The sequence below is a fragment of the Lissotriton helveticus genome, chromosome 4_1 (genome assembly GCF_964261635.1).
Source record: "Lissotriton helveticus chromosome 4_1, aLisHel1.1, whole genome shotgun sequence".
Taxonomy (NCBI): Eukaryota; Metazoa; Chordata; class Amphibia; order Caudata; family Salamandridae; genus Lissotriton; species Lissotriton helveticus.
In genome coordinates, this window is record NC_136063.1 from 1,602,832,457 (window position 1) to 1,602,859,665 (window position 27,209).

The 27,209-nt window shown below is 47.9% G+C and overlaps 1 protein-coding gene across 1 annotated transcript in view; it reads left to right on the plus strand.

Moving 5' to 3' along the window:
* The window catches only part of HERPUD2 (HERPUD family member 2), a 196,490-nt gene that overhangs the window by 25,697 nt on the left and 143,584 nt on the right, over positions 1-27,209 (plus strand). The window contains exon 3 of the mRNA XM_078688226.1: positions 15,672-15,749. Within this exon, the coding sequence (XP_078544352.1) occupies positions 15,672-15,749 (78 nt within the window). The remainder of the gene's footprint in view (positions 1-15,671; positions 15,750-27,209) is intronic.

Sequence of the window (27,209 nt, forward strand, 5' to 3'; positions counted from 1 at the left end):
CTACATGCCAAGAACAGATAGATATAGGGTAAGTAAAAAAAACAAAAAACTTCCTTTTTGTTTGCTGTTTGATGAATCTTCACAAATCTTTCAAATAAATGGGTCTTATCCTTCTCAACTCCTTTCTGGCAAGGAGTTAGCTCTCAAGTGGTCACAGAGAAAAGGGGGGCTGCCAAATTCTTAACCCCCCCCCCATGCAGTTTTCATACGGAAAATTGAACAGCGATACTGCAAAAACGGCTGAATGGAATTACACCAGATTTGGCAGAAAGCTAGATCTTGGTCCAGAAAGTGTTTTTTTGTGATGTGGTGATATTTTGAGCAATTGAAGCTCATAATGTATGCATATATCATGCTGCAGATGATCCACAGAGCAGACTGCTCTAAAGATGAGATCCGATTGCCTGGCACCATTTCAACAAAGATGTGGCGATACACATTTTATCTCTCTGAGACTCAGTCCCTCTGTCCTGGGAAACAAATTAAAAAATATGTTGATGGGCAGAATAGGGATACCCTACCCCCCCTAGGCCTGGTGAGAGGACCCCTCCGGGGCCAAAAATTGCATTATTTTTTCACACTGCAGATCCCCAGAGGATTCTTGGTGCTGTAAAAAAAAAAAAGAAAATTCTCACCTGGTAATGCCTGGGCCCTGGGATCTGGCTAAAACTATTATTTTTTTGAGGGGAGAATGAGTCACCCCTCCCTAAACATCATATTAGTATGAGTTGCACACCTTTGCTTTCACCTAAGATTCTCCGAAATTCTAAACTTGAACTTTAACATGGCGTGCTCAATTGCGTCGTGCCTAGCCCAGACAGCAAGTATGAAACTAAAATCCAACATATATGGAACACATTTCTGCCCCAAACCATTGGCACAGCCGAGATTGCGTTTGCAATGTTATTTTTTCTGTTCATTTTCCTCATTTCCATTTTTACAACGTTACAACGTTATTTCGTTCCATTGATAATCCACATATTCACTTGAAATACTTTTGGTCTTAATGCAAGGAAACGCCGTTTTCCAAATTTCTAATGCTCCTGCCGGGCCATCCGAACCTCACGTCAAGAACACGACTAAAGCCGAATTCATCCATAGCAGTTTAATAAAATCCAATGCATTTCGGGCCTCTAGGACCCTTCGTCAGGGAAAACTAAAAATAACAATAAGACATATTTTAATGTGACAGCCAATATGTACACTTTAACATTTCATGCCTAAAGTTGCCCGCTATTCTTTATCTCAATCAGTTAATTTAACTAAAATATGTTCTTTCCATTCCCCCTAATATTTCTGTCATCCTCAAACCCCGTGCAAAAGTTTTGGGAGGGTCAAGTTGCATTCAATGGGTAATAAGGAAAGGAGCAGATTGAGATCAGTAGCAGTCTGTGAGAAAGTATGGTAATTAGCTCACTGAGTGACATGAAGCCATTGATGTGAAACTGCACGGGGTTCGAAGATATATATCAAATGATCTATCAGGGAAGGACAGAACAACATCAACAACAACAAGGTCAGGGTGTATAGAGAGGGAGAGGAGGCAGAGGCCCCCATGACACTTATGAGACACATAAAAAACAACCATTCAGAAATTCAAAGCTGCAGACAGAGTACAAATTGTGAACAGAAATCAATTGTTAAGCCCGCAACACAAAAGTGACGAACAAATGTCAGTTTTTGTCTCTAAATTCTCCACAAGAAGCCATTGCATCAAAAAAGTCATTCTAAAACACTGGCTGTTACTTACGTTGGAAGAGGATTTCAAAGGAATTTTTTCACGTCACCCCAGATTTGCGTATGAACGCACAAAAAAATCTCAAAGAACTGTTAAACACCAAGGAAATCACAACTACAACGAAACATCGTGGTTCCCTTCCAGGTCACAATTGTGGCAATTGTAACGCCATAATCAAAGGAACTAAAATGTCACATCCCTCTAAGGGAACTAAAATTAATCTAAAAATTACAGGCACATGCAACAACAACAATCTAGTATACATGTTAAAATGCCCTTGTGGATTAGTCTATGTTGGAAAAACTTCAAGAAAAATAAAGACGCCAATTGTGGAGCACATAAGGAACATTAGACTGAAATACCAAATCCACTTTTCAAGCACAGTTAAGAGTAACTTGTATCTGTGAGCACCTGTCACTGCCGCATGTTCACTTTTGTGTCAACACGAATGTATGTTTCAATAACTGTTTAGGAACAAGAGTATGGGGTGCGCGAGGAGCACTCTCAGTTTGAAGTTCAAACTCACTTTTATGTTGGTGCTATGATTGTTAGGATTGACACTCCTGAGTCAAACAGTGGTTTTGACTAGCCTATAGGTTAGTCCAATCATGCACTTTTTACTCGGTGTTTTCCTACACCTGCTCAGTTTAATATATCAATTCACAATATCATCAAAGTTCACTCTTTTTTTTTTTTAAAGTATGTTTATTGAGTTTTGAAACAGGAGAAACAGGCATGGCATGGCAATAGACAATCAGCAGGCAGGAAAGGCAAGCGAGACAGACAAACACGTCTTCTCTTAGAAGCATTAAGTGAGCAGGGTGAACATGCCCAGATGGCGAGGCGCTGCCCGAAATCGAGAAGAGCCCCTAATTGGAGCAGCAATTAAAAAGGCCAGCCTTAAAAAAAACACAAAAACCCCGCCCCCCCCCCAACACCCAATTCAAACACCCTCCCCCCGCCCCTACCAGTACGCCATACTTCCGTAGTGATCGTGTGCGTTATAGCCAGTCCAAGTGTAACAGGGTGCCTTCGGTCGCTCGTGGTCCAACATGCACTCCGTAAGGCGTAGGATGCGAAGGTACTTTGGGCAAGTGATTTCATGGAATTCCCTGGAGAGTAACGTCAGGAGCGGTTGCCAAGTGGTTCGGAATGAGTCAGGCGTGTGTGTGAGCGTAGCCTGAATCCGTTCCATGCCTAACGTGAACCACAACTTATGCAACCAGCCTGTGTGGGTGGGAGAGGTGGTGGAGCCCCAGAGCGACAGGATGTGTTGGGACGCCGCCTGCATAGCGATGCCCATCTGTTTGCCGCGAGCTGATCTCAAGGGAAACGTAAGCGCATTAGGGAGCCCTAGGATTGTGTAAGCTGGGAAGCGCGGGATTTCAGTGTCGAATGTGGAATCAATGTCGTCCAGGACGGCCTTCCAATATTCCTGCAGGGCGGGACATTCCCATAGAAGGTGAGTCAGCGTGCCCCGGCTGCCACAGCCCCTCCAACACAGCGCACTTCGGGTCGGGTTACCCTGGTTGAGTCTCGCTGGGGTTAGGTGCCAATAGATCGCCAGTTTTATCGCCGATTCCCTAGCTTTAGTATTGCGGGTGGTGTGGGCGGCTCTATAGTGTATGTGGTCCCATTCTAATGAGGAGAGAGTTCTCCCGAGCTCGGTTTCCCATCGTCGCTGACCAGCAGTTTTAGCAGGGTCGGCAGCAGGGGTGAGCATCCGATAAAGGTCTGAGACAAGATGTTTATCTGAGTCTTTGGACACAAGCCAGCGTTCGAACGGCGTCATTTGCCGGCCGACCAAGGGGGCAACATCTGGTTGCAAGAGCCAGTGGCGAATTTGGAAATATTGAAACATGTGTGGTTTATCCACCCCGTAGGCTTGCGAAATGTCAGCGAGAGAGAGAAATCCCTCCAGATCAAAGAGGTGGCCGGCCGATCGGCAAGGTGTATCACGCCATTGCAGGAAAGCTCGAGCGTCCGTGCCAGGTGGGAATGCGGGATTATCAAAGAGAGGGGTAAGTGGAGACGGGAAGGTCGTGAGGCCCCGTTTGACCGCCACCATGTCCCAGGTTGCCATAGTGGTCCGAGTGATAGGGGAGCGGAGGAGATAGCGCGGTCTGTGCTGGCGAGCAAGAAACGGTACCTTCCACAAAGAGGTCTGAGCCATTGCCCTATCCTGAAAAAGCCATCTCTTCTCTGATTCGGGTCGGTACCATTCCACCAGGTATCGAATTTGCGAGGCCTGGAAATATTGCAATAGATTCGGGATCCCAAGGCCGCCCTCGTCCACGGTCCTGTGCGCTACTCGTCTATGTAGTCCGGCGCGTTTCTTCTCCCACACAAATTGGTGAATGTCGTGTTGGAGGTCAGCTAGCATTCCCGGAGGCGGGGATACCGGGAGGGTCTGAAAAATGTATAATATCTTGGGTAGGACCGACATCTTCACCGCCGCGATCCTGCCGAGTAGGGAGAGGGGTTGCTTCGACCAGCGCGCGAAGTCGGCCCGGATCTGGGATGTTAAGGTAGAATAATTATGATTGACCGTCGAGATCGTGGAAGAGGTTAGGGTGATCCCCAGGTACGGAAGCCGAGCAGTGGACCGTAATTTGCAGCCGAAGGCAGGTGACGGGCTGTTGGGAAGAGCATGGCTTCCCAGAGGCAGGATCAAGGATTTCCCCTGGTTAACTTTGAAACCGGACACCGCACCGAATTGCTCCAACTCCGCCAGGAACGCCGGTACGGAGCTGGACGGACGGTCCAACGCGGCGATTATGTCGTCCGCGTACAATCCCACCACGTGGGGTTCGTTGCCAAAAGACATCCCCGTAATGTGAGGGTTGTCCCGTATTTTTTGCGCTAAGGGTTCCACGTACAAGGCGAATAAGAGGGGCGAGAGAGGGCATCCTTGGCGGGTACCTCTCTGTATCTCGAAGGGTTCTGATTTGAGGCCACCCAGCCGGACACGGGCCAAGGGACGGTGATAGCAGCTCGCGATCCAGGCCTGAAACGGGTCGCCCAGGCGGTAGCGTCGTAGCACAGCCCGCAGGTAGGTCCAGTCGACACGGTCGAAAGCCTTCTCTGCATCGATGGCTAGTAGGGCAGAATCCGAGACCTGAAAGTGAGCCTTGTCCACGAGATGCAGGAGCCTTTTTGTGTTGTCGCTGCACTGGCGATTCGGGACAAAGCCCGATTGGTCCGGTTCGAGGATGCCCGGGAGGCATGGACCTAAACGAGCCGCAAGCACCCCCGTAAACAGCTTCAGATCCAGATTGAGCAGAGAGATGGGGCGGAACGCGGAGCAATGCGTCGGGGGTTTGCCCGGCTTAGGCAGGACCACGATATCAGCTGCCAGCATATCGGGCGGGATGGAACTCGGGCCTTCAAAGGAGTTAAACAGCCTGGCGAGGATAGGCGCCAGGACCTGGCCGAAGGACTTATAAAAGCCTGCCGAGAAGCCGTCAGGGCCCGGGGATTTAAGCGGACGAAGGCGCGCAATAGCAGCGAGGATCTCGTCGGCACGGATAGGGGCATCTAGGGCTTCCGTGCTCGCCGGGCATAGCGGCGTGATATCAGCAGATTGCAGATATGTATCTATGTCAGCCGGTGACGCCCCATCCGCGCTGTACAGAGAGGCGTAGAAGGATCGAAAGGCTGAAGCAATCTGTGCGTCCTCCGTAACAGCGTCGCCGGCGTCGTCCAGTAGTGTCGTGATTTTGGAGCGTTGGAGTTTGGCTTTCAAGGCGCTGGCCAGAAGCCGGCCGGTGCGGTTGCCCCCCACATAGTATGTGTGGCGGAGGCGGAGAGCGGCAAATTCCGCTCTGTCGGTGTCGAGGCTGGCTAATTGAGCCCGGGCGGCCTTAAGTTGGCGCCAAATTCTCGGGGCGCCTGTGCGGCTGTGTGCTCTCTCCAGCTCTGCGACCTTGTCGGACAGGTCATCTCTCTTCTCCTTGCGAAGTTTAGCGTCCGAGGCCGATATTGCTATCAGCTCCCCCCGGACGACAGCTTTCAAGGCTCCCCACAAGGACGACACCGATACATCAGGGGTATCGTTGGTGGCCAAATAATCTGATATGCATTTATGAAGCTGGTGGGCTACCGCCGGCTTCTGTAGGAGGGTTTCATTAAGCCTCCACGACCCCGGGGTGCGTGGCGACCTGGGCACGCTGAGTGACAGTTCCAATGCCGCATGGTCGGAGAGGGCTGCCGGGACAATTGACGCTGTGGCGATGTGAAGAATGAGGCCTGATGATCCCAGGAAGTGGTCTATGCGCGCGTAGGTATGGTGTACGTGTGAGTAAAATGTGTACTGCGTTGTGAGAGGGTGTGTATGCCTCCAAAGGTCCGAGATGTCTCTATCATGCAGCCAAGTAACGCCTTTTTGCGAAAGTGCCCCGGTGTCTCCATAGCGGTGCCCCGATCTATCCCTGTCGGTATCCATGACGAGGTTGATGTCCCCCCGGAGTAGCATGTGGGTGTGAGGAGCTTGAAGCGCTTCAGAGATCGCGGAGATTAAGAAGGGTTCTTGACCTGTGTTGGGGGAGTAGATGGAGCCTATTGTGTATGCAGTGTCGCCTATTAGGAAAGTGTGGGCTAGAAGGCGTCCTTTGATTTCCCCTATTTTGGCCCCCACCTTGCCCTTGAAGCGCCGCGATATAAGGATAGCCACCCCGGCTTTCTTAGATGGGAGAGAGGAGAAGAATTCCTGCGGGAAGGCGCGGGAGCGCAGCCGGTGCCAATCTTTAGCTAAGAGGTGGGTTTCCTGTAGCAAGCAGATGTCGGCTTCAGAGTTCTCCAAGTAAGAGATGATAGCCCTACGCTTTATCGGATTGTTGAGGCCCTTGACGTTAAGAGACATGATTTTAATTGTATCAGTCATCACCACGGCACAAGGGAACAAGCTGGATTATGAGTGCAAGGCGCTGCGCAGTGGCGTAAAACATAGGGAGCCCGTGGTGTGTGTAAAGGCCCCATGGCGTACTGGTCCCCTCCCACAACTCCCTCCCCCCCTCGGCCACCCTAACCCCAACAGAGTGGACCCTCCCAACTCCCTCCAAGTTCTGAACCCTTGTCCCCCAAACCCCCCTCCCCCTCCCAGAACAACCCCCCCAACAACAACTGGTAAAAGTCTCGGGCCTAGTCGTGCAGGGCACAGGTCCGCAGAAAGTCAAAGAAAGGGGTACCATGGCTGCAGCTCAATTGGCGGCTCCCGGCCCAACCCCCAGTTAAGCTATGTGCGAGTGAAAGCACACCCCCGACAAGGTCAAAGTTCTACAGATCGGGTGCTGTGTTATCTGCCACTTCCTGTACTGCAGCTTCACGTTCCTGGGCGACCGTGATCGGGTCCGGTTTTGGGATGGGTCTCGGCGTTCTCCTCCTGCGAACTGTCTGCCAGCCGTCTCTTGTAGGGCGAGACGGGTCTTCCTGTGACCGGGACGGAGAGGCGTCTCTGGAGTTGGAACCTTCCGGCATGTCTATCCCTAGGAGGGAACAGGCGTCACGGAGCGATCTGAGCTGATGAAGGGAGCCGTTCCATTTGAAGATCAGGCGGAACGGGTGACCCCAGGAGTAGGGTATCCCGGCATCTCGCAGGAAGTTCGTCACGGGTCGGAAGGATTTACGCTTTTGTAAGGTGATGTTAGAGAGGTCTTGAAAAAGGGCTACAGGGTCATCTCGAAACCTAATGGGCTGTGCTTTCCTGGCCTCTCTAAGGATGCGTTCCTTCAGAGGGAAGTCCGGGAGGAACGCCAGAATGTCCGGAGGTGGCGCAGGTGTTCTGCGTGCTATGCCTACCCTGTGAGTCCTGTCGATTCGGACTTCAAAGTCGCTCGGCTCACCCAGGATGTCTCTGAATAGGTCTTGGAGATAGCTGGTCACATTGTCTTTTTCAGCCTTCAACGGAACACCCCTGACCCGTATGTTATTCCGCCTGGAGCGGTTCTCCAAGTCTTCAGAGTGCGACTGTAAATCCACCTGTTGATCCTGAAGTCGTAGGATTTCCTGCTGGAGTCTCTCCACCTCCCCGCTGCGGGATTGATCAGCGTCCTCCAGAGAGGCAACCCGCTCTCCCAGGCCATCAATGTCACGACGGAGTTCGCGCTGCTCCCCGGCCATGTCCTGTTTCAAAGTCTGGAAGTCCTCTCGCAATGTGTTGAAAAGGGAGGCTAGGAAGGCCTTCGTGATTGGAGCGGAATCCTCGTCCAGCGTCTGAGGGCTCGCGGGGGGCTTCGGGGACGACTGTGGTTGGGTCTTATCTCCCTTCGCCGCTGCCTTATGCATGAGTTCCACAACATTCTGGCCTCCTTTGCGAGTAGAGTGCGTCATGATGTCCCAAGCAGGATGAGGGGTTCGGCCAACGGGCGTCGTCGGGGCCGCCGAGTGATCGCCCAGCCACAGAAGCGAGGCCAACCGTGAGGGTCAGCGGGTGATGCGGAGCCGGCTCTGGGTAATGCGAAAGGTCAGGTGCGGCGACTCAGCAGGGGGGTCCGCAGGCTAGTCCGGGGGCGGCTGTCCGGAGGAAGAGTCCTTCGTGGGGAGTCGCAAGGGCGGCACTCAGAGTGCGTAGTAGCTAGTGAGAGATTGATGGTAGGGGGAACCAGATTGTCCGGGCTAGGGCAATGTACTACGCCGAGCGAAGGTATATTTGGGTGGATGAAGAGCAATACGGGCCCAGGGGGAGCGTCTAGGCGCTAGGCAGGAGAACTGAGCCCCGGTACTAGCAAGAAGAGAGTCTCGTGAGCTGGATGTCGCAGAGGGAACCACGGACTGCGCGGGGGGTCCCGATAGATGGTGGGCAGCAGGTAGCCGGCAGGCAGCTGGAGTTAACGGCCCCGCCTAACAAGTCCGCGCTTTTGTCCACAGCAGCTGAGGGCCACCTCACAGGAAATGCAGGGCCCGGGGGAGGGGAAAGGCTGGTAGTCCAGGTCGCAGGGCGCAGCTCACCTTATGCCTCCCGTCCAGAAGGCCGTTACCAACATGGGAAGATGCAGCTGGGTGGCGTCCCGCGTCGTCGGAGTGCTTCTCCACCGGCAGGCCAGGGGGCGGGGAGGCTGCAGGGCGCAGGCGGCAGGCCGATGCCGCCTCGTGTGATGACCGCAGCAGGTGGCGTGGTGGACGGTGGGCCCTCCGGCCGTCCAGCAGGCCCACGCCTGGCAGCTATCGGAAGGGCCTGAGCAAGTAGGCCCCAGCACAGGTGAGACCCCTCCGCTGGAGGTCTGAGGCGTGTGGTGGGTTCCGGTGGGTCGTGGGGGCGGCGGGTCTGGTCCTGTGCCACCGCCCGGTAGGCCCACGCCGGGACCTAAATTGTTCGGAAGGCTGGCGCTGCCTCGTAGGGTGACCGCCGTGTGTGGCGCAATGGGCTGCGACTCTTCCGGCTGCCCAGCAGGCCCGCGCCGGGGCGAGGGTGAGTAGAGTCCTCCGGCGGGGCTCGTAGTCTTCGGAGAGTCCGAGGGGAGTAGGCCGCAGCACAGGTGGGTCCCCCCCGCCGGAGGTCAGAGGTGCGAGGGGGGTTCCGGAGATCCGTGGGGGGCGGGCGACCGATGGTCCGCCCGGTTTATGGCTCCGGGGGGGCGGCGGGGTTGAGTCTGCGCCACCGCCCCGTAGGCCCACGCCGGGGCCTAAATTTGTAGAGGGCCTCCGCCGGAGAGCTCAAGGCCCCGAGAGGGCGCAGCCGCCGGACCTGGAGCGTCCTCTCCGGAGGCAGCCGATGAGGGGGGGGGCACTGGTGGAGGTGCGCCGGGCTGGCGGCCCGTGTTCTGCGCAGCGCAAGCCCCCGCAGGCCCGACAAGAAAAGGCGCGGGTGATCGCCTGGAGGCCCACGCCGGGGCCTGGAGCGGCCCCCCGCTGTTGGACGCTCAAGTCGCCTCTCTGTGTTCCGCCGCTCGCAGGTGTGGTGCTTCGGTCAGCGTCCGCAGCCGCCGATGCGTGGGTGTGCGGCGGAAGGGCTCTAACCTTCGTCGCCGGCGCACCGGTCGTGGCAGCAGCGGGAGAAGCGGGGTTCTAGCGGTCGTCGGCCAAAGAAACTCGGCCAGTGGTCCCCCAAGGGAGCGAGGTTGGCATGAGCCGAATTTGGGCAGGGACGCAAGGGGGTGTCAGCCAGGAAATCGTGCGGTAGGGACACAGGGCCGGGGAGCCTCGCAATCCGCGTCCTCTCAAGCCGCCATCTTGGCCACGCCCCCCCAAGTTCACTCTTTTTAATATTCTTAGTACTCAATAACTGTTTAGACATGTACTTTTACATTTATGCTAAATGAAGTCAAACGAATCTATCGCTAAATCGTGCTTTACTTGATTGCTTTCAGAAATTAAGTCCCCTGAAGAAGGGCACCCGCCCGAAATGCATTGGGCTGACCATATAAATAAGCTTGTCATATTATGAACACAATAATATGAAGATAAACTTATATGAAAAATAAAGAAATCAACTCTTACACAAAGATTTAATGAACTTTCATTTTGAAAACAAAGTGTAATTTACTAATTGAGTGCCTATTGGAGACGTTATTCCTCCGGGAAACAACGCATTCTATTATCTTTTACAGGAAACTCCTTTGACTGGAGGTGAGGTGGCTAACCTGCGCAGGCAGTGGAGAGGCCGAATTTTTGCCACTACTTACTCTGCTTTTGCTAGGGAAGCACTTATATGGGTGAGGCCTGGGATACCCTTTGAACACATCTGCACTAAGGTAGATAGTGAAGGCAGGTATGTTCTGGTGGCTGGGAGGGAAGTTATGTTTGGGAGCGTGTATGCACCAAATGTGGACCAGTTGGTATTCCTCACCTCGCCTTCGATCTGTTGGTCGACTATGCTGGGGGGCATACAGTGATTGGTGGTGATTTTAACTGTATGACGGATGTTGTGATGCAAAGATCCCACCCGCCACTGTTCGGGGCTCAGACACACCGAGTCGCATCGGGGTTTCAGAATTAGATTAGTCACTGGGGCCTGGAAGATGCCTGGAGGCTACAACACGCGACAGATATGGAATACTCTTATTTCTCCCCCATGCAACAGGTTCACACTAGGTTGGACACCTTCTTGTGCATTCCTACCTCTGTCGCGCGTACAGAGTACCTGGGTAGGACTTATCGGATCATAGTCCCCTGCTGCTGACGTATCAGCCTGTTGGGAGGCAGTCCCTGGTCCCGCTGTGGAGACTGAACCGGCTGGCGTTGGACGATGCCCCCTTACGAGACTCTCTGAAGTCCCTTGTTGAGACATATTTCTGCGTTAACGCTGGGTCGGAGTCCTCTGTCTTGGTGTAGTGGGAGGCATTTAAAGTGGTGGTACGTGGCCACTGCCTGGGGTAATCAATTGGTGCACAGCTGGAAATTAAGCAAGAATTGTTGGATATGGAGTGTCGAATCCGGCGACTAGACAATGTTCAGGGGTTGGAGGCTACTGCTGCGGAGTGCCTGCAGGTGGCCCATGCCAGCTACAACGAAGCGTTAGGAAGATTGAGGTGCATAGTTACTGCGAACATCTTGACAGGGTGCAGAGGGAGGAGGGGAGGTCCGGGCGACTCCTAGCGTGGTTAATTAGGTCTGAGAGCAGGGGAGTGCCGATCGGGCAGGTTCAGACAGGCGCAGGGGTGTTACTTCATGACCCCGAGGCTGTTAACACCCAGTTTTGAACATTCTACGAGATGTTATATTCTAACCCTGGACCAATCTCTCGTTCAGATATTTGGGAATTTTTGGAGGCGCTGCCATTGCAGGCACTGGATGATCGGGTGCAGGAGGATCTAGGGAGCCCAGTGACTTTACATGAAGTCAGGGCAGCTATCACAGCCATGGCAAGGGGGAAGACGCAGGGTCTGGATGGACTCCCGGTGGAGTCCATGGGAATAGTCAAGGCTGAACTGCCAGGCCTTCCCTGAACTGTAAAACAAGCATCCTGGGACCGGTGTCGGGGCATCATCCTATATCAGCCAGGCTGACTTGAAACCAGTGGCGTAGCAAGCACGGGACCCATATCTGGGCATACCCTTTCCACTTACGGTGAAAATGCAACACAAAAACATGATTGAACATATTCAACATTCTGTCCAGCATTCACCTCCCGTCACGGATCTGGGTTTAATCCATAATTATTTTGCTCACCACATCATTTCTGCCATATCGGTCTCAGGATGCTTGTTTCCGGTCCTGGGAAGCCCTGGCTTGGCAGTCCGGGCTGGACTGTTTCCATGAGGGACAGGGTCAAGACTGATTTGCATATGGCTGGGTCTGCTGTGGAGTGGCTAAAGAATGATCATGGATTTAGCCCAGATCTGTGACTGGGGGTGAGCGTCTGAAAAGTTTCTGCGCTCCGTATATCATCTCCTTGTGTTTGCTTTGTTTTCCGGAGTTGGCAGTGTATGCCCAGACGTGGTCCCCATGCTCACTTTGCCTCTGGATTCAAGCTAGCCTGGCTGATGAGGGGTGTTACCCCAAAACCAGTCCCAGGATCAGTCCCAGTTCCTCGCTGTCTCCCCTTTTGTTCAACCTCTACATGCTCCCCCTGATTCAGTCCCTCAAAGCATTCAAAGCCGTCACATTCAACTACGCTGACGATCTCCAACTCATCTTCACCATCGACAATTCCCCCGAATCCATCCAGGAGTTCCAGAGCACTATGCTATACATCCGCCATTGATGGACTCCAACCAGCTGAAATTAAACCCCGGCAAGACCGAACTAGTCCTCAATGGCAAAAGCCAACTATTCTGGGGCCCGCACTATTGGCCATCTGAGCTCGGATCCCCTCCCACTCCCTCCACCTCGGTCAAAAGCCTGGGGGTGTCCATTGACAAAGATTTGTCACTAAAAACCCAAGTGAGCACGGTAGTGTCCACATGTTTCTTCCAGCTCCGCAAGATCAGGAAGATTAGCCTGATGCTCACCCAGCCACCCCTGATCCAGGTGGTGATAGCTTTCGTACTGTCACACCTGGATCACGCCAACTCTATCTATCTGGGTCTCCCTCTCGCTCTCAGTAAGCGCCTCCAGATGGCTCAAAATCAGGCCGCCTGATTGATTCATCGTCTGCCACGCTGGCAGTCAGCAAGGCCTCTATTAAAACAACTTCACTAGCTCCCCATTCCGCAACGAGTCACATTCAAAATGGCCTGCATCCTCATCAAATCCCTTCACGCCCGTAGCCCCCAATTCATCAACAACCTTTTGCCTAGATACACTCCCTCCCGTAACCTCCGGTCTGCTAATCAAAATCTCCTGACCATTCCCCCTTGCAAACTCCAACGCCAGGGAGGTCGCAGGTTTGCCATTCTTGCTTCCAAACTATGGAACTCCCTTTCCATGGAAATCCGTTCCTGCACTAATCTCCTGATATTCAGAAAACAGCTTAAAACCTGGCTGTTCACCCAGGCTCATGCATAACTCTCCCACCTCGATAGCATCTGTCAGTCAGCGCCATGAAACCTCTGGGTGTACGAGCGCTATATAAAACCTTGTTAACATAACATAACAGGATGCTTTTTTTCTGCTCCAGGGAAGACCTGGCTTGACAGTTTGGACTGGATTGTTACCATGAGGGTCATGACTGATTTGCAGATGGCCGGATATGATCTGGGGTGGCGAAGTGAGCTAAAGAACCATAATGGATTCAACCAGATCTGTGACAGGGGGTGAATGTCTGAACAGTTTCAGCGCTCAGTCTTTCATTTCATTGTGTTTGCTTTGTATTATTCATAGTGCCAGTGGAGGTACATTGCGCGTCGGTAGGTGGCGTAGGTCGACTCCGCGTTTGTCATCTTGATTGCCGGGATGCCGTTGCGGTGTCTACTTAGACGTCGCCCCTGTGTGCTGACTTCAGTTCTTTCTTTTTCCTTGTCAGCCAGCGCAGTTCCGGAGAGAGTATGCCCCTTAGTCGTTTTTTGAGTAACCTTCTTCCAAATTTTTGTGAACATCTTTTTTGAGTCTTCGACTCCTGATGCACGAGGGGTCTCCCATCGCCGGACCCGTTTCAAGCCCTGTGACTGCTGTCACAAGCTGATGCCTGTCACCAATCCGCACCTCGTGTGTCTTAGGTTTCTGGAGCGTGACCACGATCCGGAGTCGTGCTCAGACTGCCTAGCCATGAACTCGAAGTCTTTGTGGGAGCAGTCTCGTAAGCTTTTGGAGGCCCAGCAATCCGCTCAGTGTCGTTCAAGGTCCTGGTCAAGAGGAAGCTTGTGGAACCGGTCGCGGAGTCATCACCATTCATCCTCGAAGTCTTCGCACTCCTCTGGTAAGTCGAAGCACAAGAAGAAGGCAAAGAAGCATCGTCACTCTCCGCCTTCTCCTCGTCCGTTGGGTGACGCGACGTGGAGAAGGCGGGGTGGTTACCTCTTTCCACATAAGTCAGACCATCACATTGCCCACCTAATTTCACGCTCTCGCTCCCCTCCAAGGAGGAGGAGAGACTCCACCGTCTGGACCCAAAACCTGCGCTGTCCTTCTACCTTGACCGTACTAAAGCCTTCCGGGTGGAAGATCAACTCTTCGTGGGTTATGTGTGTACCATGAAAGGTCGGGCAGTGCACAAACATACCATCTCTCGATGGGTTGTCTTATGCATCAAGATCTGCTATTCTTTGGCAAAAGACGATCCTCCAATAGACTGCACGCTCACTTTACCAGGGCGACAGTACCCATACTGTATTGAAACGTGGAGTTCTGCTGGTTGACCTCTGCCAGGCAGCCACGTGGGCATCCCTGCACACGTTTACAAAGCATTACTGCACGGATAGCCAAGTCCAGAGAGACCGTTTTTTTGACTGTTCTGTTCTCCAGGACTTCCTGGTGTGAACTTAGTTCGCAGAACCACCACCGGGGTTGGCATTTCTGGGGTATCTATTCTGAGGTAAGGAATCTATAACTACACTATCTTTCAGATGAACAAGTTACTTCTCTTCTTAAGAATGTATCCATAAGAGACATATGTAGTTATAGATTCCTTACTACCTCACCCATCCTCCGCTTTCTGTGAAAGGACTTCTAGGGATAGGGACTCCCTGACAGGGCCCTAGTTACGTGCACCAGTGGTCAGTGTCTTGCATGGCTCTGCTTGCGTGGAAAGTCATGTCATAACTGACGTCGGCGAGCAGGGGCAGCGTCAAAGTAGACAACGCTACATCATCCAGACGACTCCACCTACGGAAGCTCAGGGGTACTGCTACGAAAAAATGTCTCTGGATCCAGTCTGACGCCTGGGGGTAATTCTAAGGTAAGGAATCTATAACTTCATATGTCTCTTACAGATACATCATTATTGAAGGTAAGTAACTTGTTCTTCACTGAATGGGCGCTACCCTCAGGGCAGGCATGGCTTCCCGGCTGTCCAGAGGGCAGCACAGTCATTACTATAGGGCCCACAGTCCCATTTTGCACCTGATTAGAGGGGCGCAGTGGCACATACATGGATGTTACACCCTGCCTGTAATGGGGCCTCTAGTCCATTACACAGTTATTTAATGAATTTACTTTGAAACCATTAAGTAGATACCAATCTGTAGTGCAAATAATGTTCATACTTCACTGTTTTAACAATTTAACATTGACACCATGTTTTAAATAAAGGCTATGTATGACTGACTTTACAGTTTTGATGTATTTAAATTTCTGCTTCTTATAATTGCCTTTTTGCAACCTCTGTTCAAATAGCTCTTTTAATGTTTGCTTAAAATGCTCCAGTTTCTGGGAGATATTTTCATGCCAACATATGGAACATCAGATTACCATTCTAGAAAGCAATTTGAGCAGTGGAACATTAATAGTTCCATTTGTGCAAGGTTCATGACCATACATAGAAACCATTTTTGCATGGTCTTTTTTTACATTTTCTAGACTGGAGGTAGTTGTCGTTTTACACTTACTTTAACAATGTCTCTATAATCATTGCAGCTTTAAATCTGTGTTTTGAAAAACTAATTTCCCTTATTTTTCCCAGTCTTTAAAGGATCAAAGGCTTGTGTATTCTGGTAAATTACTTCTTGATCATCTCCGGCTCAAAGATGTTCTCAGAAAAGTAAGTGATTTGCAAATGCAGTCTGATTTGGAGGTTCATATGGGTTGAATGGATATCTTGTCAAGCCACTTTAACTGTTGAGCTAATATAATAAGTGTAATATATTAAAATATATACTTATTTCATCCTTTGATTTCTTGTGTTTGATAGTTGTGCAGTAATATGTAAAATAATGTATCCTGTGAAAGATGTGGTCCTACCTTGGATTGTGTGGGACATTAATGAAAGGGAGGTTTCTTAGTATTTTTTCCCACAAATCCTTCTGCTCACCCCATGCAATCTCTGCAGAGCCACATAAAGCATGAAGAAGGCAAGAAGTAAAGTTTTTCCGCAGATGAATATGAATTTGCCGCCTTCTGGGCCCATTTTACTCCATGGTAACCTGAGTGTAAAAAGGCTTGTTGACTACTATAAAACACTTCTTTCCCAATTTGGATTAGTTTTATACTGTATCCTGATCGACATTTTCTTCATTATAATTTGTTGCAAAGTGTTTTAAAGATCGCTTTATTGGATTGTGTAATTTCTATTTGGAGGTAAGATATATTTTCTATATCAAAAACATTTGCAAATTATTTTATCTCCTGAAATGTGTGAAGATAAAGTTCTGCCATATGGATGAGAAGGGCAGCAATAAGCTCACACATTTCATTGATTGTAATTTTTAGGTAGGATATTTATTGGCAGAGATATAATAAATCTAAAGTGCAGAGCCTCTAGTGTGTTCAAGAAAATGGAAGCCGTTTGGATTAGCTTGGTCTTATCTAATGCCTGTGCCAACAAAGCTGGTTTTGGATTGGTTGAGTTGTACAGAACTTGCCTTGCATCCAACCCTCGATGGCACCAAACATAATATTGAGATGCTTACTGGAGCAAGGATCTAGGAAGAATCTAATATAAATCTGTGTGCTAACCATACATAAGACATTTTCTTCATTATAATTTGTTGCAAAGTGTTTTAAAGATCCCTTTATTGGATTGTGTAATTGCTATTTGGAGGTAAGATATATTTTCGATATCAAAAACATTTGCAAATTCATTTATCTGTGTGCCAACCATACATAAGAGTATAAACTGAAGTCTTTTGCTAGAACAAAGATTGGTGTGAGATATTTGATAATACAGGACACATCACAAATCCCTGTATAGTGCCATATTCTGAAAGACTTGGGGCTAATATAAATGACCCCAGAATATCCTGTTGTACCGTCTAGCAAAAACTGAAGCCATTAAGTAGTTACTGAAGAGGCCCTGCTTACAGTAGATTGGCACTCCAAAAGATTGCCATGATCCTTTTGAAAGCATCCAATGTTTCCGTCATCGCCTTTGATTAATGAAGTCCACAATGCCATCACCGAACCCTACTAATGCTGTCTCCATATCATGTAGTACTCTGAACCCAGATTGAAAGGATGACAAAAAAAGATTGCATTTTAAAAGGCACAACCGTTTTCAGATGTGTGGCCAAGTGTGGTAGGGTAGTAGTAGGCTGATATCTAGCTGGGTCTGATGGAGACAGATTGGTTTTTTTGTATGGTTTATGAGCTCCTCCTGTAGTGAATTATGGACATAGATACATTCATAGATATTGTATTGTAGAGTTGTTTACAGGGTCAAACATGGTGGCATGTTCTTTGAGTAGTCAATCTGGGACTGAATCTCTCGTAGCTTTGGTAGGTATCCCTTTATTGAGCTGTGAAGAATACAGGTTACTACATTGAACACTAGCACCAAGTACACTTAATATGCATGCACAGCAACTACTACACTTACAGTGCATTCTTTTTCCCTATAATGACATTTACAGTTACAATGCAAACTACAACCACACATTACATTATATTGCATTCTATCAAGTTTACATACGAATAGATTTTTAAAAATAATCCAGAATAGCCTGTAACATTACACAACCCAAAAATATACTTGCATCTCCTCAACACTACTCTTTTCTAAACAGGAAAACATTTACTACTCCTCAGCACTACCCATCACTGAACCCTAAAATAAACCCTTATTACTCCTGTACACCATTCCTGTTTGTTGAATTAGAACATCAGTGTTGTGCTGTCTGTTAGTATTTGAACTGTTTTGCATTGCCTTTAGCTCTGAAAATGATTTCAGTGCTTGGAGGGTGGTTTTCAATTCCAGAGGGTTGACAATTTCCTGTGCTGACCAGAAGCTCCTTATCATGAGCACACACATATGTACTTCCCACTCTGTGTGAGGTGCCTGTTGTTATGATGGCTTGTGGAAGGGCTGCTATGAAATGTTTTTCCCTTCATCATGACTGCATTCCAAAATTCGATTTCCTTGCTGACCTTGGTACTAACAACCATTAGATCTTCCCAATTCCTTGGTGTTTGCGACTGTTGGTTGGTTAATCTTTTGAATTGTCCTCTTGTGTAGCCTTTCATTTGAAAGGAGGTGGATGCCAGATGCTGTAATTACTAGTATCTTCATGACTGTCCTCACCGTTGGCACTTGTGACGTCTGGTAAAGGTGAACCTGCCTTAGGTTTGCTTGTACTCTCTTTGATGTTGGGTAAGTTACTGTCCAGATCCACTCCCAGAAATGTTTTCTTTGTGTCTAGGATAGATGACTTTCCCAAATTTCCAGTGAATTCTTGCTTGTGTAACGGGGATACCACCCTTGTGAATTATGCGGACACTGGTAGTAGGTGCTTGCCCTAGCAAACTAGTTATACAGTTAAGGGTAGACATGTATGTAGGTCTCCTCAAGTGTTCTTCCACCACTGCTAGTGTCATTGTGAACACTGTGTGGATTTGATTCTGATTAGCAGTCCCTTGAAATGGTAATGTTCCCCTCCTATCATATCCCTCTATGTGAGGGGTGTATGGGTATCTGAAAGTAAGTGTCTTTCATCTCTACTATTGCCAAGCAGAGCCCTCTTCTCAACAATGGAATAAAATCTGACAATGTTGCCATTTGGAATTTTTGCAATTCTATGTACCTGTGTACAAATGTTAGGTCTAGAATAGGCTGCATGATTATGCATTGTTTGGGGACTAGAACATCATTTCTCAAACTGGGGGGGGGGTTCAGGGTTGCAGAAGTCCAGGCAATAAAGATACCTTTTTAAATTCTTATTTATCGTATTACGTTTACCCTGCTTCAAAGACAAGGGTCAATAGTCAGGCTATGTCTTCTGACAATTGCTGCTTATCTTTTTTTAACATGGGGATTGGTGTTTACAAACTCCTTTCCCTTTGCAGTCAGAGAAGGAAAATTAAAATCGATTATGTGAATTACATTTTTGCTGGATACATCTGCCTGTGGATTTCTCACCTTTTGAATTCACCCTTGCACCAGTGTTCCACTGAAGGTTTTTTCACAGCTCTCCCACGTTGAGCAGGAGGTTACAATAGCACGGTTCATCATCGGAGCCATAAGAAGACCTCGTCGGCGTGCTGACGCCAGTTCCCTTTTTTCTGTGCCGTCGACACAACGTTTTTCTAGGACTCTCCATTTCTTTGTAGGTTAACATTGTTACAGTCGATCTGTAGTTGTAGCAGTACGATGGCAACATATAAAAGTCAGGGTTCAAACCTTGTAGGGAATGTGGGGGGCATATGCCCCTCACAGACCCCCACGAAGATTGCTTTTAGGGCCTGTTGTCAGATCATGACGTCGAGGTATGCCCGTCTTCTCAATGGATGAATCCAAAGGCTCTTAAGGAAAGGGAGGCAAAGTTATTTATGGCGTGGGTGGAGAAGGAAAAGTGTGTCCGCAAGTGGACTAAGTTGAAGTCACTGACCCTGCACACCTCGAGGTTGTCCGAAAAATACAAGAAGAAGCGGTCTCAGGGGTCCAGATGCTCTTCTTCAAAGGGCAAGTTATTGAGGTCAGCTTCACCAGTCCAACGGCGTCATGGAAACGATGACATCTGGCCTTTCCCCTCTCCTTCTCCGCAGGTGACTCTGGTACATTCTCCGGTGTTGAGGGATTCATCTGTGCCCAGGGAGGCGTCTCCTGCACCCCTGACTTCACCAATTCCAGCTCTGGAGTCTCTGGCACCTCAGCCAGAAACTGCCTCACGGCCTTGGACAGAACCAGACCAGATGGCTCTGGATCCGTACCCACCTTTTCCGGTTCCAGGTGCGGATCCATCGCATTTTCTTAATGCAATGTTTGGCATGTTTGCCAGGGCGGCTAACCCATGCGGGGCGCCGGCTGGGCCCGTGGGTCCGCTTTCCTATAAGTTGGGCTTCCCCTAGCATTATGCCCAAGCAACATTCGTGCCTTTCATGCGGACGACTTTGTCATGGCCTCTCTCGACGCGGAGGTTCTCGACTCCGATCCTGTCTCAGGTTTCTCCATTGCCAAGGGGCTCTGGCCGGCGCCTTCCCAACTTTGTGCAGCGCCGCTGACAGCTACTGAGGGACCTCCTTCGATGCCTGCTCCGCTGTCACTGGGGCCACCAACACCATTCCAAACATGCGATCCAGGACGGAGCAGGCTGAGTAGGGAGAAATACTTGAGTCTGTGGATAATATTAATAATATAATACCAGCATTTGTAAAGTGCACAGCTACCTCGGGGGAGGTGCCCCGCCGCTGGGGGCCGGCGGGAAGATTAAGCGAGCATTGCCCAGAGTCACAAGGTGCTGGGCTAACCTGCCACCGGCAATCGAACCGTGAGCTCCCATTTTCCGTAGTCAGCCGCCCTGTCCGCTGCACCACACCTCTTCCACTTTGAAGGTCTTCAGGAGGCCAGTGGATTGGACATTACTCCAGAGTTGGAGTTCTCTTTTGCCAAGGCTCTGTCTTCTCAGGACGTGGCTCCATATCACATAGTTATAAGGAAGGCTGTGACCTTTTGGATCTGCAGATGCCTACTGCGGAGGTCAGGTCTAACATTCTGGCTGAGGTTTTGCCTTCTCCTTTGGTGGTAGAGCCATTACTCCCATTCAATCAAGCTCTGACGGAGCCGATTTTGGGGGTGTGGCAGAAGCCAATGTCAGGCCCGGCAGTTTCCAGAGCAGTGGCAAGACGTTATAAGGCTGCACCTGGAGATCCAGTGTTTTAACCTCATCCTTCACCAGAAAGCTTGGTGGTTCAAGCTTCATGTTCTTCCAAACAGTCAGCAGGTTCCTTTACCTACACCCCGGGGGATAGGGATTTAAAAAATCCGGAACAGTCGGCTAAGAAGGTGTTCTTATCGGTAAGCATTGCTTTGAAATCTAATAACTCCACATGCCTGTTAGGAAGGTATATCCATGCTTTGATGGACACAGCCAAGGAGGTGGCTCCTAAGCTGCCTGAGGATCTTTGAGGTCACTTTATGGAGGTGTTGACTGATACACAAGGCATGTTATGTATCATTTTAGGACCCTATTGTAAGTTTCCCTGATTCATGCCCTTATATAGGTATAAATCACCATATACTTATATAGGCATAGAAATCATAACCATATTTAGGCATAGTTCATGCAGTCCAAATACGGCAGGGCTACTTCCACTAGTTCCGAAAATCCACAACGATTTCTTGGAAAACTCAGCTTCAGCAGCCGGGGACTTCCCCTTGCTTGAATATTGATTTGTCCAAGAACTCATGGACTTTTCAAAGAACAGAGGCTCTTTGATGACGTTATTATGTCCAACTGTACGCAAAGTTGGCACCTCCAAGGTATAAATATGCCCATACTCGCCCAAGAAAACACACGGTGGTTTGGAGCAGTTCGACTATCTTCTTGCCCGACGTGCCCTGCTACAGCAAGTGCCGAAGGAAACCGACCCTCCAGCAGATGCACTGCGAGAGACGCTGTCTTCTCTCCTGCCGAGAAATCCAGCTCCAGTGTTTCCAAACTACCCTTGCGGGTTGTTGGGAAATCGAGTCCCGAGACCAGCCTTCTCCATTCTAAACTAAGGTACGGAGCTGATTAGACCCATAGAGAAATCTTGAGCAGATTCTTGGCAAAAGAATACTACATTTATGCTACACCTCACTTACTTCTTCCCTCGTACGAAGCTTAGGTTGGGTACACCGGGGTAGGCGTATTTTAGAAGAACCAGTTGCGTACTTTTAGCCTCTGTTATTTATGTATGTATTTCTATATGGTTTAGGAACCATACAATGCTCTTACAGTATTATTTTATTCTACTATTTATACTGTACGCATTATATTTTAAACTGTTACGATTGTAGCAGTTCATTTCTTATGCTTGAAAAAGAAGACTGTTCAATAAAACCTTTTATTGAAATCGCCTGTCTTTCTACTTTCTCTGCACCTAGTGACTGAGTGAAGTATCTATCTATTGTTTCCACGACTCTGAAGATACGTTTTATCTCGGGGAAACAAAGTTGTCATGTTTATGCGGTTGTCAGAGACTAATCCCTTCTTGTGAATTCGAGAACGTTTCTCGTGACCTCTGACCTAGCTGGCACACACAATTAAGTCTAGTATATTCGATAGAGACCTAGTCGACCTCAGTCCTACGTCTAATCTATAGGATATATTATTCCAATGCGCAGAGCCTATAGGGAATATAGGAACTACACTACATGGTGCCCAACGTTTGGTAAGGCATTAATTTAACGCTAGATACCAGAGTAACTCAGTCGTGCTTTTCACAGAGACCCCTTTATCCCGTAAAAACTCCAATAGACGTCTGGAGTGGGTTAAAGGATAAAATATCCGCCTTAAACTGAGTAGGACGAAAAATCCTATGTATTAGTTTTTGGTTTTGTTCACCGTTGAAGGATACAGTGTTCCAAAATATTGTGCACCTTATCTATATTTCCTTGAAACTTGCTCTGCAAACCTTCATAAAAAGTGACGAAGAGTTAGCTAGAGCTGCAGCAGCAGCACTTGAACAAAACCTAGATTCTACAGGTTTTAATGAGAATGACTGGGATGTTATACACATCCCGGCAAATGTAAGAAAATTATAACTTACAAACTCATAAATAATGGAGAGTCATCGAGAGGTGGTAAAGTAATATTTGTAATAGAGGCACATGAATATCGGCAGACAGAGGTATTCTATTCATGGATTGTCTTTCCACAAGCAAATCCAGTAACACATGAGTTCCACTACTATAAAATGGAGGAACATCCAGCGGAATATGTTCCTTTCGAGGACGTTGAAATTCCACTAACTTACTAAGAGCATCAGCTCTGGTTTAATGGCGCCCTACAACATCAAAATCACATTACCAGGCTTGGTCTACTAGGTAGACCAGGAGCTACATGGCCAGTACTAGCCAGCTATACACCCATCCTGATATTGAACAAATGACAGGACCAGAATTTTTAGCTTAGCTAAAACAATTAATTAAAATACATAGACAATTGGTACAATATGTCATGCGTACCTTAACAGTCCAACATGCTATAAGAATTCCACAGCACACCCCTCATCAGGGGAACACAAACAAAATCACACCCCAGACTATACAGTCCGTAATGGGTAAGTTGCCTGCAAAAAGGGAACAAATTCCATTCTGGTTAGCCCAGAATATTACTCAAATAGAGGCAGTATTTCCCGATAGTATACCTCATGAGAAACACAGGATTTTAACAATCTATTTACCAATGGGGATTGCACCACACGTAGAGGACAGTGACACTTGGGGTACGGTCTTTGCTTCAATCAACACAAAAACACATGGTGTCCCGTCTATGGTGGTAATACCAGACGTTCTTAGACAGATTCAAAATGAATACGGTCTGACCCCGGCCTTGAATCTTGGTATGAAATTACTGAAATATTTCAAACAGGTTTCAGCTATATTATTAGCTAACATTAAAGGTGAAGCAGCATCAGTGGCAATCCGCCAGAAATTAAAAGAACTTGATATTACTGAGCAACCGTATGAACTTGCCAGAATTATTGAAAAATCCTATGAAGAACTAGGAAGAGATAGTTTGGGAGGGAAACCTGTAAAGTCTGAACTAACAAAAAATCCTGAAAAAGTTTTAATCAAAGATAATCTAACTACTACTAAAAAGAAATGGGAAAATAGTAGACAGTCACTTCCTAAAGAGAAGCACTCTCAGTCCAGTGGTAGATCTCTTCAAAAGGAGCACTCGGAAAAGAGATATAACCTTAGAAATAGGGATAATTCAAGAAAACCTGCTAGATATCAAGATACTGATTCACGATCCTCTCGTACCTTTCAGACTTCCTTGCAGAAATCCGAAAGAAGAGGACGATCAGAACAAAAAGAACGCTTGAAGCCCAAAGACGACCAACACGTTCCAAAAAATAAGAAAACTCAATTCTCCAAGAAGAAGATAGCAAGTATTAAAATCAGACATGCCGAGGATCTTGAGGACACAACTTAAGGACGGGGAGTGGGCCCAGACAATGCTGGACAGCGCAGCAGAGGTCACCATAGCTCGCAGGATCCTGAAAGATCATCGGGAGACAGTGGATCGGAATGAATGCATTCAGGTTGAAACTGCCAACACCAGGGTTAGTGTACTCCATACGTTATATGAAGTAACACTACGAATAGAGGGGGATATAACTAGGAAGATAAAAACACTCTTTTGGGAAAAATGATCTAAAGGTTATGACATCCTTCTAGCTCAAAAAGACTGGCCACCTGAATTTGTCAGGGAGTGCCCACATGGCTAAGAGATCATTATGCCAGCCTTCTCTAATCATATTCCTATTCATAAAAAATACACCTATGCCAGAAAATGGGCTGTGGCCCAGGCTCCAGCATTATGTAAAAATCATGTGGGATCGGATGAGGATTCTCCTCACCATTAAATCCAGTTAAAAAATCAACCTACTGCTCAGAGGCAGTATCCAGTAAAGCAGGAAGCTAAAAAACAAGTCAGGGAGATCTTAGATTAACTTTAATACCAAGGGGTGATTGAAACATGCACCTCGTCAATGAACAATCCTTTGTTTCCTGTCTCCAAACCAGCCGAAACATATCGTCTAGTTTTGGATTACAGACATTTAAACTCTTGTTGCAAACCTTTTGCAGTACAAAATTCACACAGTGCAGCACTGATGAATAACATTGTTCCCCAAAAATATAAAACGACCTTAGATATTTCAAACGGTTTCTTCTGTCAAAACATTGCACCAGAAAGCAGGTAATTGACAGCTTTCTCAATAATGGGGACACAACAACACTTCTGTCGTCTCCCCCAGGGATTCAAGAACAGTCCTGGATTATTTTCGACCAGAGTAACAGAGTTACTAAAAACGTATGATGATGAGGCATTATCTTATGTCGATGACATCTATCTTACAGATGATGATTTGGACAGGCACTTGAACAGGGTGAACACCATAATACTTGGGCTCGCCTCAGAAGGGTATAAATTCAACTTTAAAAAGTCCAGAATTGCCCACCTCAACATCCAGTTCTTGGGCTATGAACTTTCAAGTGAAGGCAAAAGCCTGGCAGAAACTTATTAGAAAAATGTGCGCTGATCCAAACTCCAAAAACGCTGAAAACCCTACAGTCAATTCTAGGATTCCTAAACTTTGGAAGAACTTACGTTCTGAATTACGCAGAAAGGGTAAAACCTCTCTATGAACTAATCAAACCTGATTTCAAACCAACTAATTGGACTCAAAAACACACAGAGATTTGGGTTCAGTGCAAACCGACATGTTAGCAACAAAACACTTACAAACACGCGACAATGTACGCAACCTTGTAAACCGAATCATCCCAGGGAGATGCGGATTCACATACCTAACCTTTAATGAAGGTGAAAAGGTACCAATAGCTTACAAATCAACTTGTACACACAAGCTGAAATGAAATTTACTTCAACAGAAAAAATTCTGACAGTGGTTCAGACTGCTGTAGCAAAGGAGAGAGCCTTCGCACAGGGTAAACGCATTGAAATCGTTACACATGTACCTGCCTTAGAGGCAGTGACAAAGGCAAGCATTCCAAATGCAAAAGCTCTACATCCAAGATGGATACAATGGGTTAATTCTCTTGCTGCAACAGATGTTGAATACGTGTTTGACCCTTACTTGAAGACACAAGAATTTCTCCAATACGAACAAGAATGTCCTCTGCCTACTGAAATTTTGCCTCTGGAACATTACGGCTGTATAATATATACAGACGGATCAGCACAGCCCGCAATTAGGAGTAAACAACCCTATAGTGCTGCGTGCGCGATTGTTAAAGGTCGCTGGCACAATGGTAAATTCAGACCTATGGTCACAAAAACTCAATCTCTCGGATATTGTACAGCTCAGCGTGCTGAACTACAGGCATTCAAGATGGCGCTTGAAAATACCAATCGCGAATTCCCCACACTCATAGTGTGCGATTCGTATTACTGCGTCCAGTCTTACAATGAATATCTGCTGAACTGGGTTCAAAATGGTTTTAAAGATGCAAAAGGTGGCACAATCAAGCATAAAATGCTTTGGGAACAAGTAGTTCTTTTGCGGAAAGAGCTACAAAAGACTCACATGATCCATACACTGAGTCATCAGCGTGATGTCATTCACGTTGAAGGGAATTCATTGGCTGATGAAGCCGCAAAGGCAGCTGTGCAAACGGCTTCCGTAGCTGCTATTACTCGTTCAAAAACGAAAATAGACAGTGAAATAATGCAAGCAATCACTGCTTCAATAAAAGACAGCGGTAAAACACTACCGAAGGGCTTTCGACTCAAGTAATCATATATAACTGATGTGAATAATGATTCTTTTGCTCGAATTCCTGGAGTGGGGGATAGGGTAATTCCAAACATGGAACATAGATTAGGACTAATTTTAGCAGCACAGGAAGGGCTCGCTTCTGCACATGCAGGTGTTTCCGTCACAGTCTCATTATTTAAACAATGATACTGGTGGCCGCGCATGACGCAACAAACCAGAAACTATGTTTTGGAATGTGAAATCTGCCAGAAAATGAAAGTTTCAACAGTAAAACACCCGGCACAGACGCCCCTTCTAATTTCAGATAAACCACTAGCGCGTGTTTACCTAGACCACTGTGGTCCCTTACAAAGGGATGGCAACTATAAATATATCCTGATCGCAGTGGACTCATGCTCGAGATTCATTTGGATGTGGCCTCAGCACTCAGCTAACGCACTAACTGTTATAAAAGATTTGTGAGTCTTTATCGGCACATACGCAATCGGCACGCTACATTCTGACCAGGGTCCTGCGTTTAGCTCTAGGGCTTACAAGGAGGCCATGGCCAGCTTCGGCGTTGCATTGCGATTTTCGAGTCCATTCCATCCTGAAGGAAATTCTGTTGTGGAGAGAAAAAACCGTGACATAAAGCAATCTATAACAGCTAGGTTATTAGGTTCGGGTGATGGGTGGGTCAAACATCTAATAAATGTCCCACATAGTCTTAATAACCTGCCAAGAAATTCTCTGGGCGGAATCACTCCATATGATATCCTTTTTGGTACTAGAATGTTGGTTGAAGATCTTGGTCGTCACACTAAAGTGGTGGAACAAAAACCCTTTGATATCAAAGATA